At 36.4% G+C, this 27,923-nt stretch overlaps 1 protein-coding gene and 1 long non-coding RNA gene across 8 annotated transcripts; one reads left to right on the top strand and one right to left on the bottom strand.

Annotated features, from left to right (window-relative positions):
• Positions 1-23,519, bottom strand: LOC121765327 (protein SHOOT GRAVITROPISM 6-like). Of its 7 annotated transcripts, none has more exons than XM_042161425.1 (51): positions 23,382-23,519; positions 23,181-23,271; positions 23,016-23,070; positions 22,774-22,905; positions 21,911-21,982; positions 21,261-21,351; positions 21,070-21,165; positions 20,442-20,520; positions 20,280-20,343; positions 20,074-20,177; positions 19,745-19,853; positions 19,162-19,251; positions 17,251-17,328; positions 16,991-17,058; positions 16,810-16,912; positions 16,568-16,744; positions 15,942-16,031; positions 15,760-15,825; positions 15,536-15,634; positions 15,385-15,459; positions 14,366-14,425; positions 13,432-13,521; positions 12,973-13,094; positions 12,285-12,414; positions 12,085-12,164; positions 11,257-11,392; positions 10,355-10,436; positions 9,614-9,759; positions 9,134-9,214; positions 8,956-9,056; positions 8,125-8,363; positions 7,886-7,995; positions 7,626-7,754; positions 7,407-7,481; positions 7,160-7,293; positions 6,992-7,064; positions 6,695-6,826; positions 5,479-5,660; positions 5,283-5,405; positions 5,128-5,188; positions 4,955-5,050; positions 4,112-4,212; positions 2,956-3,061; positions 2,210-2,323; positions 2,052-2,126; positions 1,836-1,934; positions 1,300-1,371; positions 1,104-1,189; positions 920-1,013; positions 659-766; positions 1-573 (listed from the first exon to the last, which is right to left on the bottom strand). In XM_042161425.1, exons 1-51 carry the CDS (start codon positions 23,419-23,421, stop codon positions 394-396), a joined length of 5,196 nt encoding a protein of 1,731 aa, XP_042017359.1. In that variant the 5' UTR covers positions 23,422-23,519; the 3' UTR covers positions 1-393. The 7 variants fall into 7 exon arrangements, 5 of the variants coding, with proteins under 5 accessions (XP_042017359.1, XP_042017360.1, XP_042017361.1 ...); XM_042161426.1 differs by having other exon boundaries at positions 16,813-16,912; XR_006042817.1 differs by having other exon boundaries at positions 554-573; positions 855-1,013.
• Positions 23,520-24,274: 755 nt separating this feature from the next.
• Positions 24,275-25,035, top strand: LOC121764721. The gene is made up of 2 exons (XR_006042614.1): positions 24,275-24,760; positions 24,837-25,035. It is a non-coding gene; the product is annotated as an uncharacterized LOC121764721 (long non-coding RNA).
• The last annotated feature ends 2,888 nt before the right edge of the window (positions 25,036-27,923 follow it).

Genomic DNA, 27,923 nt, shown 5'->3' with positions numbered 1-27,923 from the left:
TACCATAAAAGCAATACTGTATACTTTCGTATAAAACAATATCAGATTCCAAACTCCCGATTTATCAAAGGTGTTTGTATTTAAAGCTCAGACAAACCAGTGCACACAACATAATTACTATCACAACTGATATGCATCAAAAAGTTACACACACAATACAGGCATGTACACAAATGAATGAAATCACTTGGCATATATACAATCATACTTGAGTTAAACGATTTCAAGAGCTTCAAAAACCATCTCTTTTGTCGCCACCCAAAAGCACATGGTAGAACCACCTTCATTGTCGAACACAACTCTTACTATAGAGTCCTCATCTTACGCTCGTCCGTGTGTGAACACTGCAGGGTTGAGATATTAACAAACCTGCAGCCTGCTTGCATCTGTGCTTCATGACCTCCAAGAAAATTCCGTTTCGCGTCCCACAAGGTGCGAGTCTGGTGCATCTAGACGAGTGGATTTCCAAGAGGAATTGGTTGATTTTAGTAGCAAACCGAGAGCCAAAGAGCCCGTTGCTCTCACAATTGCATCCGGAGATCTATTTATCTTCCCAATCAACATGCCGAAAACCTAAAATCAAAGACGGAGCTCTAAATATGTAGATTCAAATTTTTGTGATTAGCTGAAGAATTGTAGTAGTTCAGTAGATGAATACCTGTCTTAAGTAAAGGGTGGAGATATGCTGAACACTCGACAAAGCAATTATACTGCTACACAAGTATATGGCATTTGCTTGAATTACTGGCCAAGGTGCCTCAAAAGCCTGAACATATACAACCGGACTAACTCAGAAGATGACGCCTTTTAGTTACCCAAAATTGAAACTTATACACATTATATTGATTACTGACATGGATGAAAACCATGGAAGTACTTTACTATGATCTAAAAGAGTATCTCGTCAGCAAACGCGGACCTGTATTAGTGATGCCATGTAAGTATCAATCCTGGAAGACATGTGTTGAGTGAATAGCTTCGCAATATCTCTAAGAAAGTCTTTATAGTCACCTCTGAGGCAGAATTTGTAGATCATTAGGTGAAAAAGGAGTTCATAGCAAAGTCATCAAATAAACCTTAGGTTGGGATTCACTAATACATACCTATGATCAGAGCTAAACCTATGCGTGTTTGCAAGAGCAACAACACTATCAAGTTCCATCAAAGGAGCAATGCGCTTGAATGTGTTCTGACAGACATAAATGTAAATTACAAAATCAGCAATCATTAGCATATAAAAATTAGAATCCAAATCTTGTTGAAGGCACTGAAAAGAAACTTCTCTAAAGTTTTCACTACCCGGCAAGCGCGTCGCACACCAAGGTCATCATCATGCAGATGCAAGACCAAGCGCGGAAAGGCAGCAAGAACCTGATCATATAAGATTAACAAAATTTAAATGTCTTGGTAGCCATTGCAAAGTACAAAAACTACCTAGAAAATATACTGTAGCAGAATATTTCTTTTTGCACAACATGGGTCTGAATAGTTGGGCATCCACACACAAAAAATACTGTAGCAAAATTTACCGCTGCAGAGGAGAAGTGGAATCGGCAACTACCACAGTAGTGGGACAGCTTAAGTGGGAAATATATTGCAAACTCTAAATCTACTAGAATATTATATGGAATATGGAAACACGTGGCCTTATATATGCATACATCTACTCAGTCCCTGTGCCATTTAGTTGTTGACAACTCGAACACATGATCATCCTCAAAATATAACGAGTGTATTATATTATGGTATGTTGAGAATAATAATGAGTATCATTGAAATGTCAGCTTTGGTATAAATCAATCTTTCCGAATGTCAAGTAAATTGAATTAACATACCTGCTCACGAAAAGCATCATGTTGTGGCCCAAAACCATACGTGCTTATTGCCCCAAATGCTGCAAATGCATTAGCTCGAATCTTTGCATTCATGCATACCTATTGCAAGCCAGAAGAGAGAAGCATCGAAAAACTTACTAGAGGCAACCAAAGGTTCTCACCAAATTCAGACCTCAGAAAACTATGATGCATGAGTATTGATAATGATAAACTTACTTGAAGATTACGCAGCCTAACTGAAAGATTAAACAAAATGGGTTCTACAGCTTCAGTAGAAGCAGATCCAAGGACCTAAACGGTCAACAGAAGCACAACAAGTGAGATTCTTAATGTGGTGAGGACTTGTTAATGGAGTAAAGTATGAGACAAATCACCTTTTGCAAGCATGAGACAGCAGTTAGCTGAACTGATTCATTTGGGTCATCCAGTAAAGCAACAATAACACTGAGAATCTGAATGGTATACTGGATAACAAGGACTGGTGGCATCTGCATGGAATGTAGGCAAGTGATCTTATTAAAAATCCCAGAAGACTAACTATAAAAGGCACTAATGCTCTCAAATAATGTCCATATAGCAACATGCATCTCACAGTGCGAGACCATTTACACCGCCCACCCCATACCATGCCTCCCTCAACACCCTATTTTAACTACAAAATACAAAAAAAAAACATATCTACTGCTATCATGAGCTTCTCCGATTGCTTATTTCAGCAACATGAAGCTTTCTCTTCTCTGTTTATCTTGATTAGCAATATCATGGCATAGCCATGACAATCAGTTAACAGAAAGAAGAAAGGGGCATGGTGGAGAAGCCTTGTGAATGTTGTGCAAAAAGAAAAGTTGAGTAGACAGATAGCAGCAATAATTAAAATTTGTCAAACTTCTAGTTTCCATAGGTTGCATAAAGGATGTACCGATGTAGTCGTTGCAGACCCGAAGGTCTGTAAACAAGCTGAAAATCTTCAAAATTCATGAGACATACGTTGTTGAAAGTGGATGAACTAAGGAAGAGTTATATAGTTGATTCTTAAGACAAGGGAATGGGAATGGTGGATAAGTCAAAGTTGAAGCACCATAAAGTTGATTCTTAATATGGTATTATTATAATCAGCTACCTGTACAAGTCCTCTTAGACAAAGTCGCCTAACATTAGGAGAATCATCAGAAACATGTCGAGTCAATCCTTCAACCAGCTGCTCCAACAAAGGACCAAAACTCTCACTGCAAAATGTTAAACCTCAGCAAGAGATATTGATATTTGAGAACAAGACAAAGTTTAACGTAACTTGAGCTAGACCAACACCCGCCTACCCAAAAAAACATAATTTAACTTTAAAACTAGGAGATGGGGAGAAAAACATGTGAACCTTAGTAATAATGACCCCGGGTAGAACCTATAATATCTATCATTACCAAAAAAGAAAGGAAATGAGACGGTGTTTTATGAACATGAGTACGATAGGTTATTTCCATTGCAGGACAACCATCAAATAATAGTGTTCAAATAAGAAAATCTCAGTTCACAAAATACTAGGAATCTAGAAATTTTTTGTGATTCATCCAGTGCTTAGCTTTCAAGTGATGGTAATTTCAGATGGTGGCAAAACTTTCCAGATCTTTCATGGAACCATCCATCACTATGTTGAATCATCAATGTTGATAGCAACTCACTAACAAGTTCAGTAGATCAGTTTCCGCCATGTGATCAATAAATAATTAGTACCTAAAGAAACGGTATAACTAAATTTATTTATTTCCTAATCCCTGAAAGTGAGAAAAGGCAATTTTCTCAAAGGAAGGCAATTGCATAAGTTTTCAGATCCTAATTCAATACAATTTTGAGAGACAAATGCTGCTAGCATGCTATGAATCTTGTCATTGCCAAGCCATATACAGTGTACACCAACCAAGACTTCCAGAAAGTATTACTCCCTCCGTTCCATAGTAATAGAGTCATGTTGCCATTTTGGTACGTTCCATAGTAATAGAGTCGTTTCCCTTTTTAGTAAAAGTCAACACATTTTTCCACGCCTACTTTACTCTCTTACTTTTTTCTCTCTTCATCTCTCTACCATTTTTCATTTTCCACTTTATTCACCCTTTACTTAACTCACCTAACACATTTTTTCTTAATCTCCGTGCCGAAAAGAAACGCCTCCATTACTATGGAACGGAGGGAGTACTACCAATTAAATTGTGGGGTGTACAAGCTGAAGCCTTAACAAAGTCCAGCATCTCACAGAGAGAGAAAGAGCAGGGTTCTGAATATACCTGAACCTCACAAACTCTGACAGTGCAGCAGCTGCTGCTTCCCTTAAATACCTTGAGGGTCGATCCAGTGATTTACAAAGAATCAAAGAAATTATAGGTACCTGTGTCATTATAAATAAGTAATGTAAGAAATCATAAATTAAAGAAGCAAATAGGAATCAGCAATTAAACTGAGTGAAATATTTGTAATATTACAAAGAGGAAACTGAAACTTGAGGCATTTAAAATTCACAAAGTTATAGGAATAACAAGAACAGATCCAGACAACAGGAAGGCGTTCAAAATGTGATCAAATCTATGGAGTATATCATTCTAAGGCCGCATATTTCAAGAATTAAATTCCCACGATTCTTTTCCTTTGAACTGTAGTCTATTCATAAGCTATTATCCTGTGTATAAAAGTTCTAGTAGCATATGAACACATTTTGTACAAAAATATCTCAGCAGTCAAAAGGTTCTAGTAACATATGAACATATGAATCCAAGACTGTACCTTAAAGTGTCAAAAGTAACATAAAAAAATTCCAATTCTAGTTTTATTCAACTCAAATGAGGGCGCGTTAAGCATTTCAATAATTCCATGGCATGTACAACGAACTTGCAGCAACAACTACTCCAGAACTATAGGACCAGTCATTGCCCAACTTTACCAAATGCGGGCATAATAGATTTGAAACTAAATATACAACTAAGGAGTGTCTTTGTCAAATATGGTTCCTGTTTAGGTGAGAATTTCATGCACAGAATTCAAATATATTATAGGCTCCTATTGGTGGTTTTACAGTATGCTTCCGATGTGATCAAAAATCAGCCAGCAGTTAAGAGTTTAGTGGCAATAACTACCTCTTTAGGCCTTTTAATGGAAATACACCAAGCAAGATCCCCGATTAGTCCAATCCATGTCTCCTCTTCATTTTGTTCCCTGTCCCTGGCCAGAATCTGCATATGATTTTCTTTTTATTGCCTCTCAAAATTCAAAAGGTTGTAAAACTTCCACTAAATAGCGGCCAAAATACCTTCCCCATCTCGAGATCACCAACACATTCACAAAATGCATTAAATGCAACCAATAGCGCGCTGAAAGTCATATTTAGAAGATTAAATAAAAGAATGCAACAGCATTAATACTTTGATTCTTCTAGTGTGCATTTAAGAACAGCATGAGTATTACCGCAGTGGTTCCTGTTGGCCAGAATTAGCTAAACTATGACAATTTCCTAAGTGAAGCACAAGAGTTGCAAAAACTGCACCATAAGTTTGCTCCGCAGACTTTTTTCCAACTCTCGCGCCGCCTCTGCATACAAGAATATACCATTCACCACCATAGACACTGACGGAGAAACATAGTAATGCAATTAAAGATATACCTGAAGAAGGCAGTAAGAGCTATCATAGCAGCGTGCAGCACATTATCTTCTACACTACTTTCACCAACATTATTGGAAGTCTCCCCCTTAACTGAATCTCCTTGAAATATAGGTCTTTCATTCAGGATCGAGATTATATGCTCCAAGAAAGAATGTGAAAGAACTGTGTGCTGGGAAAATGCCTAATAATTTCAAGAAATAAAAGGAAAATAAGGCACAACAGCCTGAATAAATGAAATACCACCCAATGCAACATGTCATTTGTAACATAAGGTCCCAATTCTATGAGAAAATAGTGCAGCTAACCCATAAGCTGGATGAGAAATACCAGCCTCAGTTGCTCACATCTTTGACATGTATAGCTGTGTATTTCAACAGAATGGTGAGTAACCTTTCTAGAGGAAGGTTCCTCTTAAAATAAGTAACTCAAAGTACATGAAAAAATGAAAAGAATGTCATTCAATATACAACAATGTTAGATAAAAAAATGAAAATAAATACCATAGTAAATTAGATATAGGGGTGGGATGCAGTGAGAATTTATTTCACGTATGAATTGAGAATGACATAAATGTGAATTACGCATGCATAAGCAAAGTATATTCCATGTATACGAAATTTGTGAATAGTTCGCCACTAATGGGATTCGAAATCAGGTGCTTTTCATGAATTTCTTATCCATAGAATTTAACATGCTTAGAAGTGTGTAATCCGTATTGAACGTACTTATGTGTCATTCTCAGTTCTAGCAAATGTTTATCATTCTCAACACATAAATATGAATTACGCATGCATATGCAGTATATTCCATGTAGAAGAAATTCATAAATAATTCGCCACTAATGAGACTCGAACACAGGTTCTTTTCACGAATTAGTAAAAACACAGTATATTCGATACATAAGATATTCGCCAATAATTCGCCACTAATGGAATTTGAGTCCAGGAGCTTATTTGCAGATTTATTATGCATGGAATTTTGACATGCTTATGAATGTGTAATTCATATTTATGCATTGTTCTCAATTTATCATTCTCACTGGATCCGTCCCCTATGTGTGTCGTATATACATCAGTAGTTTGCACGTTTTGGGACAATAGTTAAAAGCAGTATTGATGAATATTTCAAACATATAAAAAGGAATGATGCAAAAAAGAGTCCCCCAAAATTGTGAAATGGCAAATCTATGTATCTAGGCATAAAGTAGGAATTTACATGAAATACATCCTGTACTGGCCAGCCCCCACGTAATCTAGATACATCTTTTGTAGCTATATCTTTCTCAGCAGCAGCCAACACTTCATCAAAAACAATTCTTGATGTCGTATTCTCAGCAAGGGCAGATATCTTTTAACAGTCAAAAGAAACTACCCACAGGACCAGATTAAATCATTTGTATCCACATCATTTGACAGCTTTCATAAACCAATAAATAAGCATGAACATCAACAGAAAATAGATATTTAACCACCATGACCAGATAAATGAAAAAAAAAGAATTAAAGAGGATACAGCATTAAGTGTTTCTTGACGTAGATACTTCTCAATTACATGGTTTGTAGCAGAAAGCAAGGATTGTGTCGTCCTGATAACACATGCAAAAGGACCTGATAAGTCAAAAGAATTGCTAATTTATTTCTTAAATCAAATTACGCTTCACTCAATATTGTCTCAGTCCACCTTGCAATATCAGTGTCATTTAGCTCCCTACCCCTCTTAGTGATAAACTCATCCACAGCTTGAATAGCACCTTCGGCAGACTGCCTGACCTTGTCACATATAGCAGATGAGCTACTACATAGAGCAGCAACAAGCTATACAAAAATTGAGATGAGATGAGACGAAGTTTAGTGCACATCTTAGAAGCCTTTCAACTATCTCGGAAAGTTAATACATACACAGAAGATAAGGACAGTCAAATTATTACCTCGTCCTTAGTAAATAATATGCACACAGATGAAACGACCCTGTTGAACACCTCTGACGGATCAAGTGATGCATCCTTATATGAAAAGTTAGTAGTGAGGAAGACTATTCTTGAATTGGAAGCAGAAATTTAGAGCAAGAAACCCATCCTGCCTTTCTGCATTCCGTAGGAAAGTATGATAAAGTGATGTATCAAAGAAGAGGTTATGATTTGACTTACTCTCCTCAAAATAGCAACCACATCCTCAAGTGCTGATAAAGCTCCATAACACAATTCAATATCAAGATCAATACTAGAGTTTGCAGACTTCGGTAAAGAAAGGGATATATTGAAAACTAAATCAAGAATCTGCAGGTACAGAACATGATCAAAATATGTAGAGTCGGAGATAGATCAGCAGAAATAAGAGATAAACACCATAGCTCATGTAATGTGGTTCTTGAATAAAGTAGAAAAGGGTAGCATCACAAGTTACTGGCCTGAACGGAGATTTTTCTAACTTCAGGGTTTGTATCTGCACAGCGTGACAGATATACCATGATCCTCTCCCCTAAACACAAAGCATCACGACTCGGGGATATAAATGCACCTGGATAAAAGCCAAAATAAATAAGCTTTAAATCACAGATGAACGGTCAAAAGCATCAAGAGATATGTATATATATATATATATACAGAGAGAGTACACACACAGAGAGAGAGAGAGAGAGAGACAAACTTGGTAAATTAGAAAAGTTATTATTCATAACACGGTCAATTCGTTTGTTGTGGGTGCAACTTCCTTGGCAACCAAGTGCACAGTAACCACTAACACATATAGTTCGGAACTTCTGAAGCATCTCATATGCCGCAAGACAGCCTCTTTTTCTCTGATATTCCACAGAGGAAGAAACATATGGATCAATCTGTTTCAATATATGCAGTAGCTGTTCTGCTCGACTTCTTCCATCTTCCCCACTAATGAGAAAAAAACAGCAAGTTAAAACAACAGATGACTGTATCTAAGGGCATAGTACTAAACCAACAACCATAGTGACAACATGCCCAGATGTTTGCTCATGCAACATGACTAATCAAAATAATCAGTAAACCAGGCAGTCTGCATCCATATGGCCTGATGAAGAAATGCTTATGTCCAATATTTTCATTAAAGTGGGTGAACATTTTCTGAAACATGCTTGAAGGCTATGGCCCTTTTTTTCTAGGAAGAAAAGGAATCTGCCGGATATTTTCCAGCCTTATAAAGATAAATTGAACAAAATCCCCAGTAATATATCTAAAGAATAAGAAAATACAAAGAAGACAATAGTTTCTCACAAAGCATGTGATTAGGAAAAGAAGATCAGAGTCCAGACTGGTCACATACACTTGAAAATATAAAACTAAATCTTAAAGCACATTGTTCTAGAAATGGCTCAGTGACATGCATCAAATCAAATCAAGGCCTTCAACGAATCTGTGTCAAGCATACATAGATATCTTTAAAGTAAATTTTCAAATACCCAAGCCAAACCAAAAATCTAGGCCAAGCATTATTGAGGGAGAGTACCTTGTAACTAGGATTGCACAGAGAAGAGTAGTAAGGTTGTGTATGAGACCATTAATAACATCAGGGGGATCATCTGGTAAACCAAAGAATCCCAAAGTGGCCTGTCAACAATGTAAAATACTCAGCACCATAACCAAATAGTTGTTGCAAGAAAAACTGCATTTAGTTGCATCTTCACCTTCAGAACATGGTTCCTTGTTTCAATTGTCAATTTTGGCTCCACAGAAACCAAAGTTGTACAAGCACTCAAAGCAAGGCACTGTATAGAAGAATCAAAATTCAGGAAAAACAGAAAGGAAATACTGTCAAGGAAGATAATCACAAGTGAAAAAAACATTCCCTCAGATATCTGTTATAGTAAAAAAGATGTGGGCAGGGGGGAGGAGATAGGTGGCAAGACAAGTTCTACAAAAGACAAGAACATTCCGTCTTTCTTGACATATCGATCACCCAACCCTTCTAAAGAGGAAGTGCGTTTTCAGTTACAGAGTAATATTGTGTCACCTATTTATAAGGTTAATTTTCAGGAAGGATTATTTCCTCTATTTATATCCAACAGAACGTTCTTATTGCTGTTAAGCTTTTCCAACCATCAAGAAACATTGATTCTGTACAATTACCAGGTTGTGAGCAAAGATCAAGAATCCCAAAAATAAACCTGAGTGTTCAATAGGTCCAGGTTAGAATCAGAAATTCCATCTTCTTCATCTCGGCCCATCAAAGTTAATATGTAATCAAGAAGCACATCTCTCTTTTTCAATGGAAACGATGTACCACTTTCAGCAGCACCAATAACAGCCTGACCTACATTGTCAAAATAAGATAATCATTATGAATTTTATGAAATAGGTCAACCGAAGAGTAGGTACCTCATAAATGATAAATTTACAGCAGGATGACAATACAGGAGATGCATTATCATGCCCACACCACATGTTATGACTTATGACAACATGTATAAGAATATTTTAACAACAGCCAGGTAACAACGATGCACTAATTCCAGCAACATGGGGGAATAGATTAATAGTTTTCATAACCTTCTTCAGTTATACAGATTCTTCAGACTTAGGATCGGCCCTGGATCTCTCCTTACAAAAGGCAAAACCTCTAAGTTTTATGTTTTTATTTCTCCATAAACCTTGCTAAAGATACATACGATATCCAATCGTGTGAAAGAACTCATTTTGGAAACCAACATTTCAATGTGTGCACAGAAGAAGATTGGGGGGGTGAACGAAAGAGCTATGGTAGTCAATTATGGATCTCCATTTTAAAATACTTCGTATCTGACCAAATTTGATCTTCTAGACAAGATCATTTGGAAATAGTCGTTAGAGAAGAAAGATGCCATCATGATTGACAAGACAGCGAACAACATCAAAATGAACCCACAAACCTAGTAAATCAATAGCTGTGATAACTGCCTGCTTTGCTGTAGGATGGCGAACATTAAGAAGACGTGAAAGCATATTGGTCCCCTGTCATACAACAGAAAAATATATCAAAAATAAAATATTTAAATAAACACATATATGCAGATATCAGGAGTCAAAACACAATAAACTGTGCAACAATTCCCAGCCCATCAAGACAACATGCTAAGAACTGGATAACTGTTTCTGATGGCTATGTAATTGAATCAACTGACTAGGAATTATCATATTATCTTTGAGCTTTTACTAATATTTTACTCCCTCCGTCCCTTGTTAAGTGATTCGTATTCCTTTTTGGGACGCCCTAAGTGAGTCATTTCCTTTTTGGTATTCTCTCTCTTACTTTTCATCTCTACTTTATTCTCTCTCCACTTTACTAACCAAACCCCGTTTTCTTAAATCTCGTGCCGAAAAGAGATGCCTCTCTTAGCAAGGGACGGAAGGAGTATTCATTTTGAGTTTATCGTCTTGGCGAATGGAAACTGTGATAGATACTATGTGCAATCTCAGGATTATTTTGAAGAATTAAAAGATTGTCCTTTTGGTCTTATTTGTATAGTATTTGCAGAATCAATGGAGTTCATTCCCTTCTACTAAAAATTTTTAGTTGAATCAAGTTAATATGCATGCATATTGGCACATGCCACCAAATGTCATTAAGCTTCCACCACATACAATTTCACTTAAAAACTGCTTTTGAGCAGGTGCTGAGACGAAGGAATTATTTATATTTAAGTTATGCACTTATGCTAAAGAAAAGCACATACATAGAAATAGACCCATGCTGAGCACATTCATAAATAGATTAATCAACAATGAAGACATAGTAAACTAACAAAATAATAAAGCAATGATTCCACTCTACCACAAGCGCATCTATTCTGGCTTCAATGACTGTAGATGGAGCATACTTAGCAGCATAGCCATACATAAGAGCTAAAGCGGCATGAATGTCATCTGACTCTTCCATTTTAGCTCTATCAGAAAAGAATGATAGAATCCTGCAATGGCGGTTATCACATTCATAACAAGATGCCAGTATGTTTACACACATATGCTATCATACGAAACTGAAATACAAATAAATATAGATATATTGTAAGGGGTGTGATCCGTTGCTAACTTTTCTTAAGTGGCTAACTTGCTAACTCATCAATGCAATGTATTAAAAATGTCAACACGATGTTACTGAAATGTCAACATAAACTTAAGTTGACATTTTAATACATTATGTTGACATTGATATTTAAATGTCACCACAAATATGTGATGACATTTTAATGTGATCATGTTGACATTTTTAATTCACTACGTTGATGAGTTAGCAAGTTTGCAATTTAAGAAAAGTTAGCATTTTAACGCACCCCTTACAATATATCCCTATATTGTAAATATGAGATGCACCATGCTCTATATATAACTAAATGCAAAATATAATAAAATTTTGCAGCACTTTCTTTATATTATGACTATGAACATCACATCCTTCAACACTAACAAATCTTTTTTTTTTTTCTACAGTGACTCTGAAACGTCAATCCTCCAACACTCAGGCATGATTTGTCTACTTCAAACCATCCTTATGACTGACAACCATAGCCAAGATTCTTATCAAAAGTGAAAACATGGACGCATACATGTATGTGATTCAGATCCCATAAAAATTTGACAAAGACAAGCTCCCTGCATTTACCTTTTAAAGAAACTATCACCAACATTATCGAGAATGTCTTTTAGCTTATCCAGAACTGTGTCCAAGTGTGATGCAGCGACCTTTATGTCAAGACAGCAGCCAAAAGCATCATTTATATAGTATTATTAATAGAAACTTTCTTCAAAGTATTGTGTTGATACAAGCATGTTACGTAGCACTTTAATACAAAGAATGATTACCAGTCCCATGGCCTTGGCTAAACCAAGCCTATTCACCGGCAAAGCAATGTTAGCTTGTGTGTACATCAAGTCAATCTTAGCATGGACATAGGATCTATCGTGAATTTTCTGCAGCAAAATGCCCAAGCATCTGCATTAGGGAAAGCCAATTGATTTCAGCTCTCCATCTAAATAAGTGGCAGATCATGCATGCAAAAGTATTTAAGCAAGTACCTCTATATTAGGACTAAAGGACACATGTCAGTGAATATATAGTACAAACAATAAGATCCTGACCGTATGTAAATCTATTTTTCAGTACCAACGCTACCCAAAGCAAAGAGATATAGGGGCAAAAAAAAGAGGGGAATCAACAGGAAAAATTATAAGTACAAAGTATAAACAAACCAACTGTCAAGATTCAACAAGATCAACAAATCAAACACATACTAAAGTTCTTTTCCATAAATTATAACGGTGAAAGTATCAATTATCAAGATCTCTCTATGGGAAATTAAATAAATACTTTCTATACAAAAAATTATGGAATCAATGCATCAGGAAAAGAAGTTGAAATCTCTAATGACTCTCCATCTCAGGATTCAGGATTCAGGTTACGGTGGATTTTGAGACTGCAGATAACTTAAGTAGAAGAAACAGTAACTATTCCTGAGACATAAGGAAAAAAGGGTGAACTAATACATCATACCTGTGAAGCAGCGAAGAATGCTCATCCTCAGGAGAATAAATTTCATATTGTTTAGCAAAAGAGTTCCCAAGAGATATTGCCCAACCAGGATCCTGAATCACATCCAATGACTCCGCAACAAACTGTTTCAACAGACAAAGGTTATACACCTATCCAAAATAAAATGTGGTCCTGTATACTCAAACCGTAGCAACATCCATGACATCAAGAGCTGAGAAGCATATGCAAAGTACAGTTGAAGGAATTAATCACTGTTAACCAAAACCAACATATATTTCCTTTATGAATGCTTCAGCACCAAGATAAAAGAGCGATGCAAACATGTCAGCAACTTTTCTCCAATACAGTGAGTGTGGCTAGGTAAGTCAAGAAAGCTTTTGATTGGTAAATCCCAAAAACTTTTCCATAACGGTTATGAACAAAATGCATGAATTTAGAAAGAAAGATGAACAAGCTTACATTAACAACCATGTCATCCCAAGTCTCTTGATACAATGGATCCTGCTTTAGGTCTTCTGGATCACTCACATAAGCTTTCATTTTTGGAATCTAGAGCTTGCAAAAGAAGACAAACGGTTATAAGAGAACTATAATTGTATATCTAACAACTAAACATGTGCATGCAATTCATAAACGAGAGATACGAAAAAAAAGGTTAGATTCAGCAATATCCTCAATTTTACATAGATCAGCTAACCATCAGCAAGCGATCTAGCTCACAATGGTCATGCATAGAAAAGATGGTGACTATAAAAAGTGGAAAGATTCAACAATACTCTCAAACATGAAGCCATACAATTCCAACTACAAAATAAAATTTGTACCATACAGAAAATATACTAAATAAACATTACCAGTACGTGAATTATGTTAGGCATTCATTCATTTAATATCCCTGGAAACCAGGCCATAATTTATGCAAGGAGTTCATCATTCTCTACCTTAATGTTACACAATCAAACTTCTATGTCCCCCACCCAGTTCTATAGTTTGTTTATTTTCATCCCTCAACTCCATGATGCTAGAAAACAACTAATTACTACATAGGGTTAACCTATTAGTAAATAAAACTATTGCTAAGCAAACAAGGCCACAATTTATGCTTGGAGTTCATCTTTGATGCTACTCTACCTAAAAATACACAGTGGATGAATCTACCATTGTCCACCAACTCAGTGGGATAGTTCTTTATTTTCATCCCTCCACTTCATGGAACTAAAAAGCACATTCAATGGCCAGATGGGATTCTCGAGCTGATGTTTGAGCACCAGATGCTACGGCATATAGTAAAATAAAATATCCTCAAGGCATGCATATAAAAGTAGTCCACATAAAGCAAAAATATAGTTAAAAAAGTAAAAACAATAGAAAACCAAACAACAAGCTTCTACACCTCATCTTGCCAAAATAAGATCATATTCTTTGGAAATAGAGGAGCTAACTGATTTAGGACCTGCAAAAAAAATAGATGTAAAGACTAAAGAACAGAAAAATTTGCCCAGTTTCCATGATGCGCTATGATTCACTTCTCAAGGAGACAAATTACGGTTTGTATTGATAGTGCTTCTTGCTAAATGGCATCAAATGAGTATTTCCTTTAATTTTGTATGCTCAACACATGCCACCTAGTACCTAACAAAGTCGGAGTTGTTTTGAGACAATCATTAGAAATTAAAAAGGACTATGCAGTTTGTGGGCTCAGCTTGAAACCAAAATTAATGTCTTCTCTAATTGAAAGCCCAATCAAATGATAGCAGGAGAAGCAAATGTAATGTTTTGCATCTTAAGAGTACACCTTTAATAGGTTATTTGAATCTCATAAAAGTGTAAATAACAGCATCCAATCATGTAAACAAGAAATAAATGGTGGGTAGACAAGAACATTGTCCAGGTATACCTAAAATGGTGATCAAGAAGACACGGTTATTAATATTTTGTGTGCGCACGTTTTTTACATGCAATGACTGGCCAAATTTGAAATTCGTTCTTCTAGAAGCATACAACCATATAATCCCCCCTTCTCCCATGAATCAAATGATTTTATATTGTTTTGATCAATGATCAAAAATCAGAAGTTGTATTCTTTTGTTCAAAACTAATATAAAAGAAAAAAATATAGAATGAAAAATGTGAACAAGCGAAAAGAAATAGTCAAATCAAATCAAGAAGACAGACTTTTGGTAATTGTATATTTTATTGGGTAGAACATTTATTTTTCCTATCTAATGGTAACTAGCATAAAAATGTGAACAAACTTGGTATGGCAAGTTCCCTATCTAATGGTCAGCAATGCTTGCTTGCTGAATACAGTACAAAGCTATGGATTTAAACAATAACTCTTCGGTAATACATTACTGTAATATATATCTCTCTCTCTATATATATATATATCAGATTGATAAGTAAACTTACAGCCAGAATATGAGTCACTAACTGCTCTCTCGCAAGTGGATTATGAAGAAGTACCACAAGACGTGCAAAAAGATCCTGTATTTTATGTTTCTTAGGTGATAATTTTCAATCAGAAGAGTAATTATAATTACATTAACAGAGGATATCAAACCTCTGGAATCGGGAGATCTGCACGAGCTTTAAAATCAGAAACAATTATATCACTTTGGGTATTTTTATGCTTGCATAATTCTGAGATGCACCTGCAAACCTGCATAAAACATCAAATCACGGAGAAGAAAAACACATTACATAATGAGGATCATATTCCAGCTGATAGAGAAACTAAGTGAGCGGAATCCTGAGACAAAATGCTAGAGATGTAGTATATCTTACCGTGGCAACTGCTCCAGTGTAAACCCGTGGTATGATCATCTTCAGCAAAAATGGCCAGAGCACATGCTGTAAGTTTCAAACACAATAGCTTCTATTTAAGTTTCAAACATAACTAGCATAAAATGGCTACGAAAAGAAGGGAGTACCACTGACAAAAGAATTAACCCAAGGCATTATTATACCTCCATTTCAGGGATGGTCACAGTTATCAAAAGGAGACCTTTTTCACAGGTGTCACGTAGATCAGTTGGGGATACACCTCCAATCTTCACCTGCAAATAACCCAAGAGTTTCTAATAAAAAGAAGACTAGGTGAGGACAACTATTTATATTTGTAAATGGTCCAATAAGATTCCCATGGAAGTTCTGGCACTTTTTTTCTTCCATGCTTAATATCGCAGGAATACTACCACTATTACCAGTTGGCAAAAACCTATTCATGTTGATGGTGTTCAATAAGTCTCATATTTATCATTTGAAACCCAAATTAATGTATTTTTCAAAAGATATTTCACTAGGAGAAACAAATTAAAGAATGATGTCAGAAAATATCTTATGTTGATCATCCAAGTACCATATTCGTACTGAAGGATGGCTTACATTACAATATTCATAAAATTTGAAGTTCATTTGAGTTACAATGGAGTAGCATATTATATACATGCACACACTATACCGTGATGACATAAGTAAAGGATAGTCACTCCACAGTGTATTATCATCAGATTTTGTCAGCAGATGATCATGTCCAACAATATGCAGTCAAACAAGAGAGCCAGACATTCTAAGCTGTAAGCAGACAACCAACCTCTGATTTCTTGTACATGAAAGGATTGAAAGAGCCAGTCGACTTAACAAAATCCTTTGAACTGTCATTATCTGACCCATTTAAATCTGTTACAGCACAGTGTCGTACCAAGTATTCCACAAATAACTCCCCTACTGGACCAACCAAGTAACAATGGGAAGCCATAACAACAATCAACTGCAATCAAAGGTAAGTGCAAGCCATTATATTATATGGACATTGCAACTTTGCTATGGAGACACTACCTCAGAAAGTGCCTTGCACACAGCCAAATCCCTCTCTTCTAACAAACTTTTCACTGCTTCCACTAGCAAAGGCCGTTTAGCATGCCAAGATTCAGACAATCTTAAATAGAAACCAGTGAGAGCATAAGTTGGTATAAGATCTTGAAATCCAAAAGTTTAAAGAAGAAAGAATGCTAACCTAGGTAAAAGATGTTTTAGGACAGAAAGTGCACCAAAAGTGAGAGGATCTTCTTTTAACCTGCATTTCTGGAACATACATCATTCAGATACTCTACAAAAGACATTAAAATCCAACCTGTTCAACTGTTTTATTTCTGTCATTTCTTGGGGCTTGGGTTTTACTCAAGGGGGGGAGGGGATTCATGTTGGACTTTATGCCTTACAGAAAAATAACTAAACAGAATTTCACCAAGACAATATTCTATAATTGTTACCCACATAGAGAAGGAATGCAAAGATATCTTCCGGGTAAACCTGACCAACTGTGAGAAAGCAATGTTGAACTTCATTGTAGGTCTGCATGTACATAACATACAACATATAAGCTCGGTACTCCAAGAGAAAGGATCTCCATTAGGAAACTTCATAATTAACTAATATAAAACCACAAAATCATGGTCACCTGAAATCTGTGTTTTATTTATCAGAATCTTCATATTACTCTGAAATCCCTACTGTTGTGGAATAGGTATCCCACATCAGTTAATATTCCCTAGGCAGGCCTAGTCTCTTGTAATATATATAGGAGCTTTAAAGTGATAATAAAAGAACTAGTCCTTTTCTCTAATATTTTTCTATACTTTTCCACATGTCTATTTATTATTCTACATGGCATCAGAGCGGATTCAAATCCGTCACTAATTTAGTCTGTAAAAAATGAAATTAGGGTTTCTGTTTCTGCTGCTCTGCTACTGCTCTGTCTGTTCTGCTGCTCTACTCTGCCAGTTCTACCACTCCGACTGATCTGCTCTACTCTGCCAGTTCTACTTTTTCCGTTCTACGACCGTGGCTGATCTGCTTAGGGTTTGCTCTCTGTCCTATTTTAAATATGTCCTACAATAAACCTTCTCTCGGGATGCATGTGGATGCCAACTACGGAACTTGGTTTGCTTATGATCGCTCTGTCATGACTTGGTCCAGGCTATTCGCCAGGACCATCTCCGCTCTTCCCTATTCTTTTATGCCGCTGATACACTGTTCATAGCAGACTCTACATGGTTTCTAACACTACTTTGAATTCCTACTCTAATGTCGAATAGAGATTCTAAATCCACTTTGGGACTTTTCCCCAACTGGACTGCCGACTTTGTTCGGTTCTGACTGCCTCTGCCACTAAAGTCTTCTTTAGTGTTGCCGCTGCTGCTAACTACTCTACCGACTTTGCTCGATTTCTACTAAAACTTTTTGCTTAGGTTTTTGGTTTTTTCAAATCGTCGATAATGTTGTAATTCCAAACCTAATTCAGAGAGCACTACCATTTTGAATGTTTCCAACTAGTACTACTAATACTGTTGTCATTGTTGTTACTACTACTACTATTGTTGTCAATGTCTTCACTAAACTGTTGAGAGAAAATCTGAACATTGTACAAAGTTGGACATGATTGATATACATGCTCCAGTTTGAGGGGGAATGTTGTAGAATAAGTATCCCACATTGGTCATGTATCCCTAGTCAGGCTTAGTCTCAAGTAATATTATAAAGGAGAAAGTGATAACGAAAGAACTGGAGTACTAATACTTTTCTCTAATATGTTTCTATACTTTTTTCACATGTGTCTATATTTTTTTGTTCTCACCTAGCAAGCTCATAAAAATATCAACAAAAATGTGGGATTTAAAAAAATAAAAAACTTCCTTTGCAATCCGTCCCATGAATCTAAGTGGGGAAAAGAGGGAGGAAATAATAGCCATAAGTAAAGACCTGTTACATGAACATTGCAGAAAATACTAAATCTTGTTTGAACGAGGTAGGTCACAGATAGGAATGAAGATATTTATATTCTTATGTACAATAAGTTCAGGGTAAACAGGGGCAGAATTCTCGAAATGGGTTAATCAAGCAACCAAATACCCTAAATGAGTCACTTTTTTTTCTTCTGAAAATGGGTGTTACGCATTTCAAGAATGTACAACTAGTTACGCATTCATACTCCAGGAAATGTAATCCAGCCACATTAAACTATGATTACATTATGTCTATCAAATGTCAATATACTATCTATTATATTATGTTACACTTTGGGATATTAAACCCTTGTACTTAACTCTATTTTGTATTGGTAACTTGTTCTTTTTCATGTCAAATTATTTGTACTTATGAACGCATTGGAATACCACTAGATCCTACCTTCAATCCCACTGGAAAATCTGACTGCTGTTTATTGTCATTACTGATACAAACCACAGGAAGAAGGGTTGACAATATGACAGTGAGATCCTGCAAAATCACAACCCATATAATACCACAAAATCTTGGAGGAAACAAGAGAACAGGTTTACTAAATCAAACAAAACAAAAGCTTCATCATGTAATATCAAACCTATACCAATATAATACTCGATGCACTTTTAGTTGTTCCTGTTAGAAAATCCATCATGTAATTTTCTAGTATATGTATTTTTAACACAACTTTCCACTGATTGTTCAACAATAAACTTTCTGCAGTTCACACTGTGTCAGTATGATCTAAGAAAAGTCGAAGCTAAAAAATAGCAGCAATAGTTCAACCTTATTTGATGAGAGCATTGCTACTACTCAGAAAATCAAGCAAACCATATATCATTAGGTAACCACAAAATGAGAAAAGGGAGCCCAAATTTATTAGAAAGCTGAAAAGCTTCTAGGATGATGCCAAACATGCAGTAAAACATACTCCTACTTAAAACCCGAAACTTCATCTTTCACAATATTCAAAGCAAACGTATTCAACCTCAAAGTCCAGCAAAGGTGGTCCACTTTCTGAAAGTAACGAAGCATTCAAGAGATTGTGGAGACTACATGTTGCCACAAATGCTGCCACTTCTTGATCTTTCTTATACCTGTATTAGCAGAAAAAAGGAGGGGGGGGGTGAAATGGAAAATATTTAGGCAATCTATTCAGCTGATAAACAATATATTATCGAGTTACCAACATCAGATAACCACCGCAAGTCATATTTAAAGTTTTAAACTATGAACAATGCTTCTACAGCAGGAATATTGCATATTATTAGTGAACTGAGAAGATACATGGACAAACAGATCAAGCTAACAGCTCACAGTTCCAAAATAGTGGGCACTAATCTTGGCAAAGCCGACTTCAATTGCGTCCGTGTAACTAGACCAACCATCTGGCCTAAGGCCTCAACTGTAGATACGCGAACCTGCAAAAACAAAACAAACTATCTTTGGCAAAGCTCTGACATTTCTAATTGTCTACTGAACTTCAGCAGAGATAGTCAATCACTAAATACAAAAGTAGCAACCTTGAGATCCCGTGAAGTTGCCCAAACTCTCAATAAAAGCTCAAATGCAGAGTTCAGGAAAGACCTGCACCAAAATGCCTCAGCAAAGCCTAAAGTGAAGGTGTGCAGAAAATGGAGTAATAAGTATGCACAATTGGAGCAAAAGCTCAAAACAAGCCTTACATGACATCACCATCAATAGCTGTATGCATCGGGAAATCAACCCCATACTGCCAACAGGCTTGACACCACGACTTGAATGCTGCAAGAGGACAAAAAGTTTCTTGGTTCAAGTAGAGTATGGTGTAAAGTTTCTGTAGGACTATCATAATGCGATGCCATTTCTACCAAATACTAATAAATCAATGAAAAAAACAGCCTAAAGTGGAAGGCAGAAAAGGAAGAGCTCATTGAAACAGCAGCATAAATGACCATCCATTATGATCTTCTTCCCAATCAGAGATCTATAGTTTGTAGGTTCTTGTGTCACTGGCATCTGAAAATTGTTTTGCGCCGAGCATGACATCTACCAATTCACTTCTACAAGACCTATGCAATTTCACCTCTGTTGAGTTGAGAACCAAGTAGAGTTGTTCATGTATGTGTCAAACTATCATCAACAGCCCACATTATCACCGAATCTCATCATCTTAGCAATTCTAGTTTGAGTTTTTAATAATATAATGGACTGAATGGTCAGGCTAGAGGCATAGCATGTTTTATTCTCTTGACATTCAATAGAATACTGGAGCAATGGAAAATATAAATCACAAGATACCTCGTATCATAGATGCAACAAAAGTAAACATACCATTTGCAAAAATAGGTCGATGTATGTCTTTTACATTTCCAAGAATAGGAAGCACTCTTGTAAGTACACCTTTGAGTCTTGGAGTGAACTGAATAGCTTCACATATAAAAGAAAATTACATCAACTACCCATTTAAAAAGATATATGTAACAATATGTCAGTGTAAAAAAAGGCTAGAGATACGAGAATACCATCAGAAGAAGCAAAATCTGCAAGTATTTGAACCATGGCAGGAAGAGCTGAATTTGTTCCAGAGAGATGAAGAAATATTTCTTCCATCATCTGAAAAAATAAGTAGATAAACAACATGTATTGCATATCCGCATCTCAGGTCAACAGAGAAGTTGTTGACACTCATTATCAGTTATGTCTAATGACTTGGCAGGTCGTAGACTCCTAGCTAGTGAAAATAGAGTTGGCTACAATGAGTAGCCATCAGACTGATAACAATATGAATATATATGATGTTCTCATAGGCACATAACTCTGATAGCAAAGCAATAATTCATGTCAGAGTAAAACTAAAATGTATACTATTCTCAAATGACGAATACATTGATGATTCGGCTCCAACACCAAATGAACAGCCAGTATTAAGGTTATGAAATATTTTCCATTCAAAAGTCAAGGATCAAAACTTGAAGAAGGTTTTAGGTAATCCAGAAGAAATGTTAAAGTAAGTGCAGAGTACTTACGTTAACCTCAATTGGTCATGCATGTCCGTAAAACTTCAATTGGTCAATTTGTAAAAAATCAAAAGAACATGCTTCATTTGCTAAGCCTTCTTAATTAAAAAAATTATAAATAAATTCATCTTAATTGATCTAAGCAAGGAACTTACCAGGTCAGGGAGATGTAAACCTAACGCAACAAGCACACCTGATGCAGCCTTTTGCCAATCTGCATTAAGTTCCTGTAAGACGAAGAAGATAAAGATGAGAAACATTTCTATATTTCATTATCATTTTATTCCCACAAAAAAATGAAATCGTTGGACCAACCAGCATTTGAATCGTTAATATGAATTCTACCAGGAATTTGTTAGTTGTGAACTTGATAAAGACACTATCAAGCTAATGAGTATGTGTCTTCAAATATGCAATCATGTAGGCTATGCACTTCAGAAACTTCTATCTTGCCCTGGCACTTCATCAAAATTTTCATTTTATGAATGAGGTTATATTGGCATTTCTCTAATTTAATTCAATAATATTCTTGAGAGTCTAAACTTAAACAAAAACAAACATAAAGCCGATATTTAAATAAAATATCACTTTCCTGGAAATTTTGAACTCCTTGCAGTTTACCAGGACCAAATTTGACCCTTCAACTATCAAAATTCATGTGGTACAGATTGTCTTTTGTTGCTTTACGACATGGACTAAATCATTTCAAGTACTCAGACAACTACAATAAAAGAACTAGTGAAGCTCACAAGAAAAGCATCTCAATTGCTCTCTCAAGAAGCTCAATGAATGTCAAGAGTTTATTATTAGACCAAGTTCAAGGCTGTTAAAATCTTGTGCTTGTTCAGAGCTAAAAAAAATAGATGTAGCAGAAACGTAAAAATACTACTATCAGATTAACAGCTTCTCCGTGGCTCTGTATCAATAAAAATCAGAAGAGCTGATTAGGCCTAAGTTCACATTTGTTTAACCTTGCTGGCTCACACACATGCAACCTAATAGTATATTACTCCACTACCTTGGTTGAGATGATCTCGGCAGAGGCAACTTTAGCAAACTTTGCCAGATATAGAGGATCAACATCAGCTTTATCCAACGCGCGAATTGCCACAGACATAACTCGAAATAATCCAGCAATTTTCCCAAATCTCTGAAATATATGTAAAATGCTCATTCATTAATACTGATATCATACTATCACTGAGACTCAATAGTCACACAATTTGTGCTCAAACAAGAGAGCATGAAACGCGACAATACCCTTCGACCACCACGCGACACGGTCCAGCAACAATCAAGAACCAGAAGCGGATTCCTGTAGGCATTGCAGAAACTTATTCAAGCTTGAACAGGACTCAAAGAATTCATTCCATCACTACAAACATCAACATGCTCAAAATTGGAGAAGCGGGAGCAAGAAATTACACGGAAGCAATGTCCTTGAGAGTAGCGGCCGAAGCCTCTCTGACCACCAGAGAGTCGTCCGCCAACGAAGAGATGAGAACTTGAACTGCCTCTGAGAATTTGAAAGAAGCCCCCAAACAACGGAATTTGGAGTGCAAACTATTATCAGGAAATACACGCAAAAATTGGTCGAAATTGAATCAGAATTGTCATCGAGCATACCGGGAGCAGGCACAGAATTGCCGGAACTAGAAGAAGCCATGGATGCCGAGAAGGCTGAGATCGAGGAGGAAACGACGAAGAAGAAGAATTAAAGAAACTGAGTAAATAATTTACAATTAGAGCCTCCGCAATGATGGCGCCGTAACCCGCGTCCGTCCGCGCCGCTGTCACGGACGTATCTTGCTGCCGCTGCACTCGCGCCGTGCCAGCGAGCAGGTGACGTGGCGGCACTCGATTGGGCAACGGCATAGCCGTTGCCTTTGAATTTTTTTTATTTAAAATTCGTTATTTAATTATAAATAATGATAAAAAAATAACAAAAAAAATATTTTCCAAATCCCAAAAATATTGTCGTTTTTTGCCCGTTTTTCTGAATTTTTTGGAATTTTTTTAATTTTTTTTCCCTCAAAATTATCTATAAATACACACATTCATCATCCATTTATCACATCAAATCATCTCTCATTCATCTCTCATTCATAATTCTCATACAAACTATCAACACATTCATCCCTCACTCAAAACCTAAAATGGATTTCACTCATCTCTTGGCGGAAGCGGAGCGCGACGAATAAGAATACTACGAACAACATCGTGCCGCTTACGAAGCCAACAACGACTTGAACGTGCTCTATTCGTAGGGCTGGCAATTTTTGGCACGACACGATAATACGACACGAACCCGCACGAAATTAATGGGTATGTGTCGAAGCTTATTGGGTTCGTGTCCTTATCGTGTCGACACGATAAGGACACGAAAATTTCGTGTCGTGTTCGTGTCGTGTTCGTGTAACACATTAAGAAATATTATTATTATAATATTATTTTTTTATTTATTTTAATATTTAAATTAGGTTTAGTACTTTAGTCTTTAGCCTTTAGCGTTACTTTTACTTTCCAATTTAGGGTTTGCCACTTTACAAATTTAGGGCAGCGCCGCTCTTCTCTCTCGCCGTTCTTCTCTCTCGATCTCTCCGTCTCTGAACTCATCGCCGCTCTTGTCTCTCTCGGTCTCTCCATCTCTGACTCACGATTTGCTCGATTTGCTCGTCATCGCTCTTCGTTGCACCGCTGCTCACCACCGCTTCGCCTGTGTTCGTCGATTTCGGTATATTACTTCTTCATTCCTTTTTGTTTTCCGTTTCTAGTGTATTCTGCTGTAATCTATTGCTTGCTTCTTCATTCCTTTTTCGTATTCTGTTTTTTTAGTATATTGCTTCTTCATTAAAAATGTATGCCCTGCTGTTAAAGTCCAATCTGTTAAAGTCCAATCTGTTGCTTTCCAATTTTTTGAATGGCGATGAGGAAACTCAAACTGGAAGCTCTACAGCTTCCACATCCACATCCACATCCACCACTTTTGCTTGAAAGCTTCATAGGTTAGACTTTATACTTGCTTGATTTGTACAAGACATATACAATACTTCAATTCAATTGTTTCTTATGTGTATACAGAGCCTCCACATACTGGTTGCTGGTTGCTACTTGTTGCTTGCTACAATGATCAAGAATTTTGGAAAAGAATGATGTATGTTGCTGCAATAGCCAAGAAAATTTGGAACAAAGAATGATGTTTTGGATTTTTCTATTTGTTGTACGTTTAATTTGTTGAACTATTTTTGTTTGCTAAATCAGATTGTGACATTGATTTTAAGTTTTTTATCCTTATTGTGTTATCAGGTCCTTATCGTGTTATCAGGTCTAATTATTAGTGGGTCGTTATTGTGTTGTGTCATGTATGTGTCGTTATCGTGTCGTGTTGACACGAATTGGTTCGTGTCGTTATTGGGTTCGTGTCGTGTTAGAGTCGTGTTCGTGTCTGAGGGTTGCGTGTCGTGTTCGTGTTCGTGTTTGGAGTTTCCTTAACGTGTCGTGTTCGTGTTTGGTGTTATCGTGTCGTGTCGTTATCGTGTCGACACGATAACGACACAACACGCACGATTTGCCACCCCTATCTATTCGTCACTCATCTTCAATGATGTGATGAATGGTGTAGCACCGGCGATCGATTTCACCGTCAACGGAACTACATACCACATGGGTTACTATCTCGTCGATGGTATCTACCCAGGGTAGTCGACTTTCGTGAAGACGCTCAACAACTCGCACGACCCGAGACGGGTTCTTTTTGCGCAGCGTCAAGAGTCCGCACGGAAAGACGTCGAAAGAGCCTTCGGGGTCCTTCAAGCCCGATTCAACATTGTGAAGGCCCTGGCTCGGCTGTGGTACGTGAATAATATCGCCGACATCATGTTCACGTGTATTATCTTACACAACATGATTATAGCCGACGAAGAGCCGAGGGCGGCTAGCTTCTACGACGAGGATGAAGTAGGAAGCTCAACAGCGAGGTCTCCCCCACGCCGAGGTGAGCATACGACGGTTGGCCAGAGGATCAAGACAAGGCACACAATGCGCGATACCCGAACCCACATTCAGCTACAAGAAGACCTACTCAAACACATGTGGGTGAAATTCGGCAACGAGTAGTGGTTTCTTTAATTTTTAGTATTTTAATTATGTAATTTTCAATTTTAGGATTTTAATTATGTCGTTTTTATTTTAATTGTCATTTGTAATATTATTTAGGTTTTTTTAATGAATTTTAATATTATGGAAATGTTTTTGTTTAATTGAATTTTAAATTAATTGTGCTCGTCCTTGCGGAAGAGCACAGCTGTGGGTGTTATGCTCTTGCTAGAGAGCAGCCAGAAAAAGTTGGGCCGGGCCCATAACCGTACCGCTGGCAAGAGCACGATTGTGGATGCTCTTAGTGCTTAACGGTGCGCTGTCTCTGTTGCTTTTTAAAAAAAATATGTTTTGATATATTCACATTAAGATCATTACATAATAAGTGTACATCACTTTTTATTTTTATTTTTTATATATATTTATTTTTATCTTGATTCCTAACTTTAGTATTTTTTTCTACTGAAAAATCTTTTTTTCCTATTTGCATTAATCTTCTTTTTTAAGTTGGGCAAGGAACGACAAATAGAATATGACAAATACTTTATCCAAGCTCCTTGGCCTAGTGGCAAAGGGCGCTGGATATCGCGTCCATCCTGAAGGTCACGAGTTCGACTCCTGGGAGGCGTATTCTGGGATTAATTTCCTATGTGTGCCATAACAAGATTATGGGCCTATACTCATTTGGGGGTGGCTAGTTTCCTTGTTGGCGTTCGACCCCTGGGAGGCGTATTCTGGGATTAATTTCCTATGTGGGCCATAACAAGGTTATGGGCCTGTACCCATTTAGGGGTAGCTAGTTTTCTTGCTGGCTTGGCAGTTTACGGGCATGTACCCATCTGGGAAGCTAGTTTACTTGCTATTTATTGAACTCATCATGGGAATAGATGGAGAACCATTGACGATCCTGTTAAAAAAAGAAAAGAATATGACAAATACTTTCGAGTTTAACCATACACGTTTATTTTTTCTTCTTCCTTTTTTCCCTTTTGGGCTATTTTATTGAAAACTGTTTTACCTTTGAGCCACTTTATTTAAATTAGTCATTTTCGACTATAGATAATAATTACAACACTCTTAACTAGTAATTACATCAAATCCACCATTTATTGTAGAACCGCGGAATTACACCAAATTAGGATTTTAGATTTAGTTTTTTATGGATGAGATGTGCAAATATATAAATCTTTTGCGCCTTCATCACGAGCCTATCTAACTTCAGTCAAGGAGGATTTAACTTCATTTCATAATATACTACATTATTTCATTTCAGGAGCTTTTTTACTTCATTTCAATAGAATTATTAATTCATTCCAATACGTACATGTGTTTCGCCATCGCATACCGTTCTTTCTCTCTTCAATGTCTATCATCACTGCCACAGCGCTGACAACAAAATGGAATGATAGCCTAATTGAATGGTGTAATAAACACATGGAATGATGTACACTATTTGAATGAAGTATGCATATAAGCATTTGAAATACTACTGAAATGAATTGTATTTTTAAAGTGAATTAGTTCAATGAATTCATATGAAACATGTGTTAAATCATTTCAAAACATATTGGAAGTAAGTAACAACAAGATATTATCTACCAGAATGAAGTAATAAACCTACTACAATGAAGTAAAATTGGTTTGTAATGAAGACCGAAATAATCACATCAGCAAATCTATCATAGTCTAAAGTGCAATTTGGATGAAAAGACATTGACGCATTTTTTGAGGGAAAATGGAATGACGAAGTGTCTTCATTTAGTCTTTCCATTATAAAACATTCATTTAGTCTTTGGCCATGTATAATTGAAGTGATAATTTTGCTTTTTATACATATATGTGGCGGGAAGTAAAAAATTATTATTTCCAATATAAAAAAATTATTTAGTCTTTGGCCATGTATATTAAGTTATGATATGGTATGAAATTAAATAGAAGAAATAAATAGTCAATTAAAATGTGATTATTAGATAATACAAATTTTCCAACTTGTCTTCTCAAAGAAGTTTTAATTTTTTATGATTTAAATTATTCATATATTTAATATGGATATGTTTAATATCCTTATATTTT

The sequence above is a fragment of the Salvia splendens genome, chromosome 14 (assembly GCF_004379255.2).
Source record: "Salvia splendens isolate huo1 chromosome 14, SspV2, whole genome shotgun sequence".
Classification (NCBI taxonomy): domain Eukaryota; kingdom Viridiplantae; phylum Streptophyta; class Magnoliopsida; order Lamiales; family Lamiaceae; genus Salvia; species Salvia splendens.
This window is presented reverse-complemented; position numbering and strand designations above follow the sequence as displayed.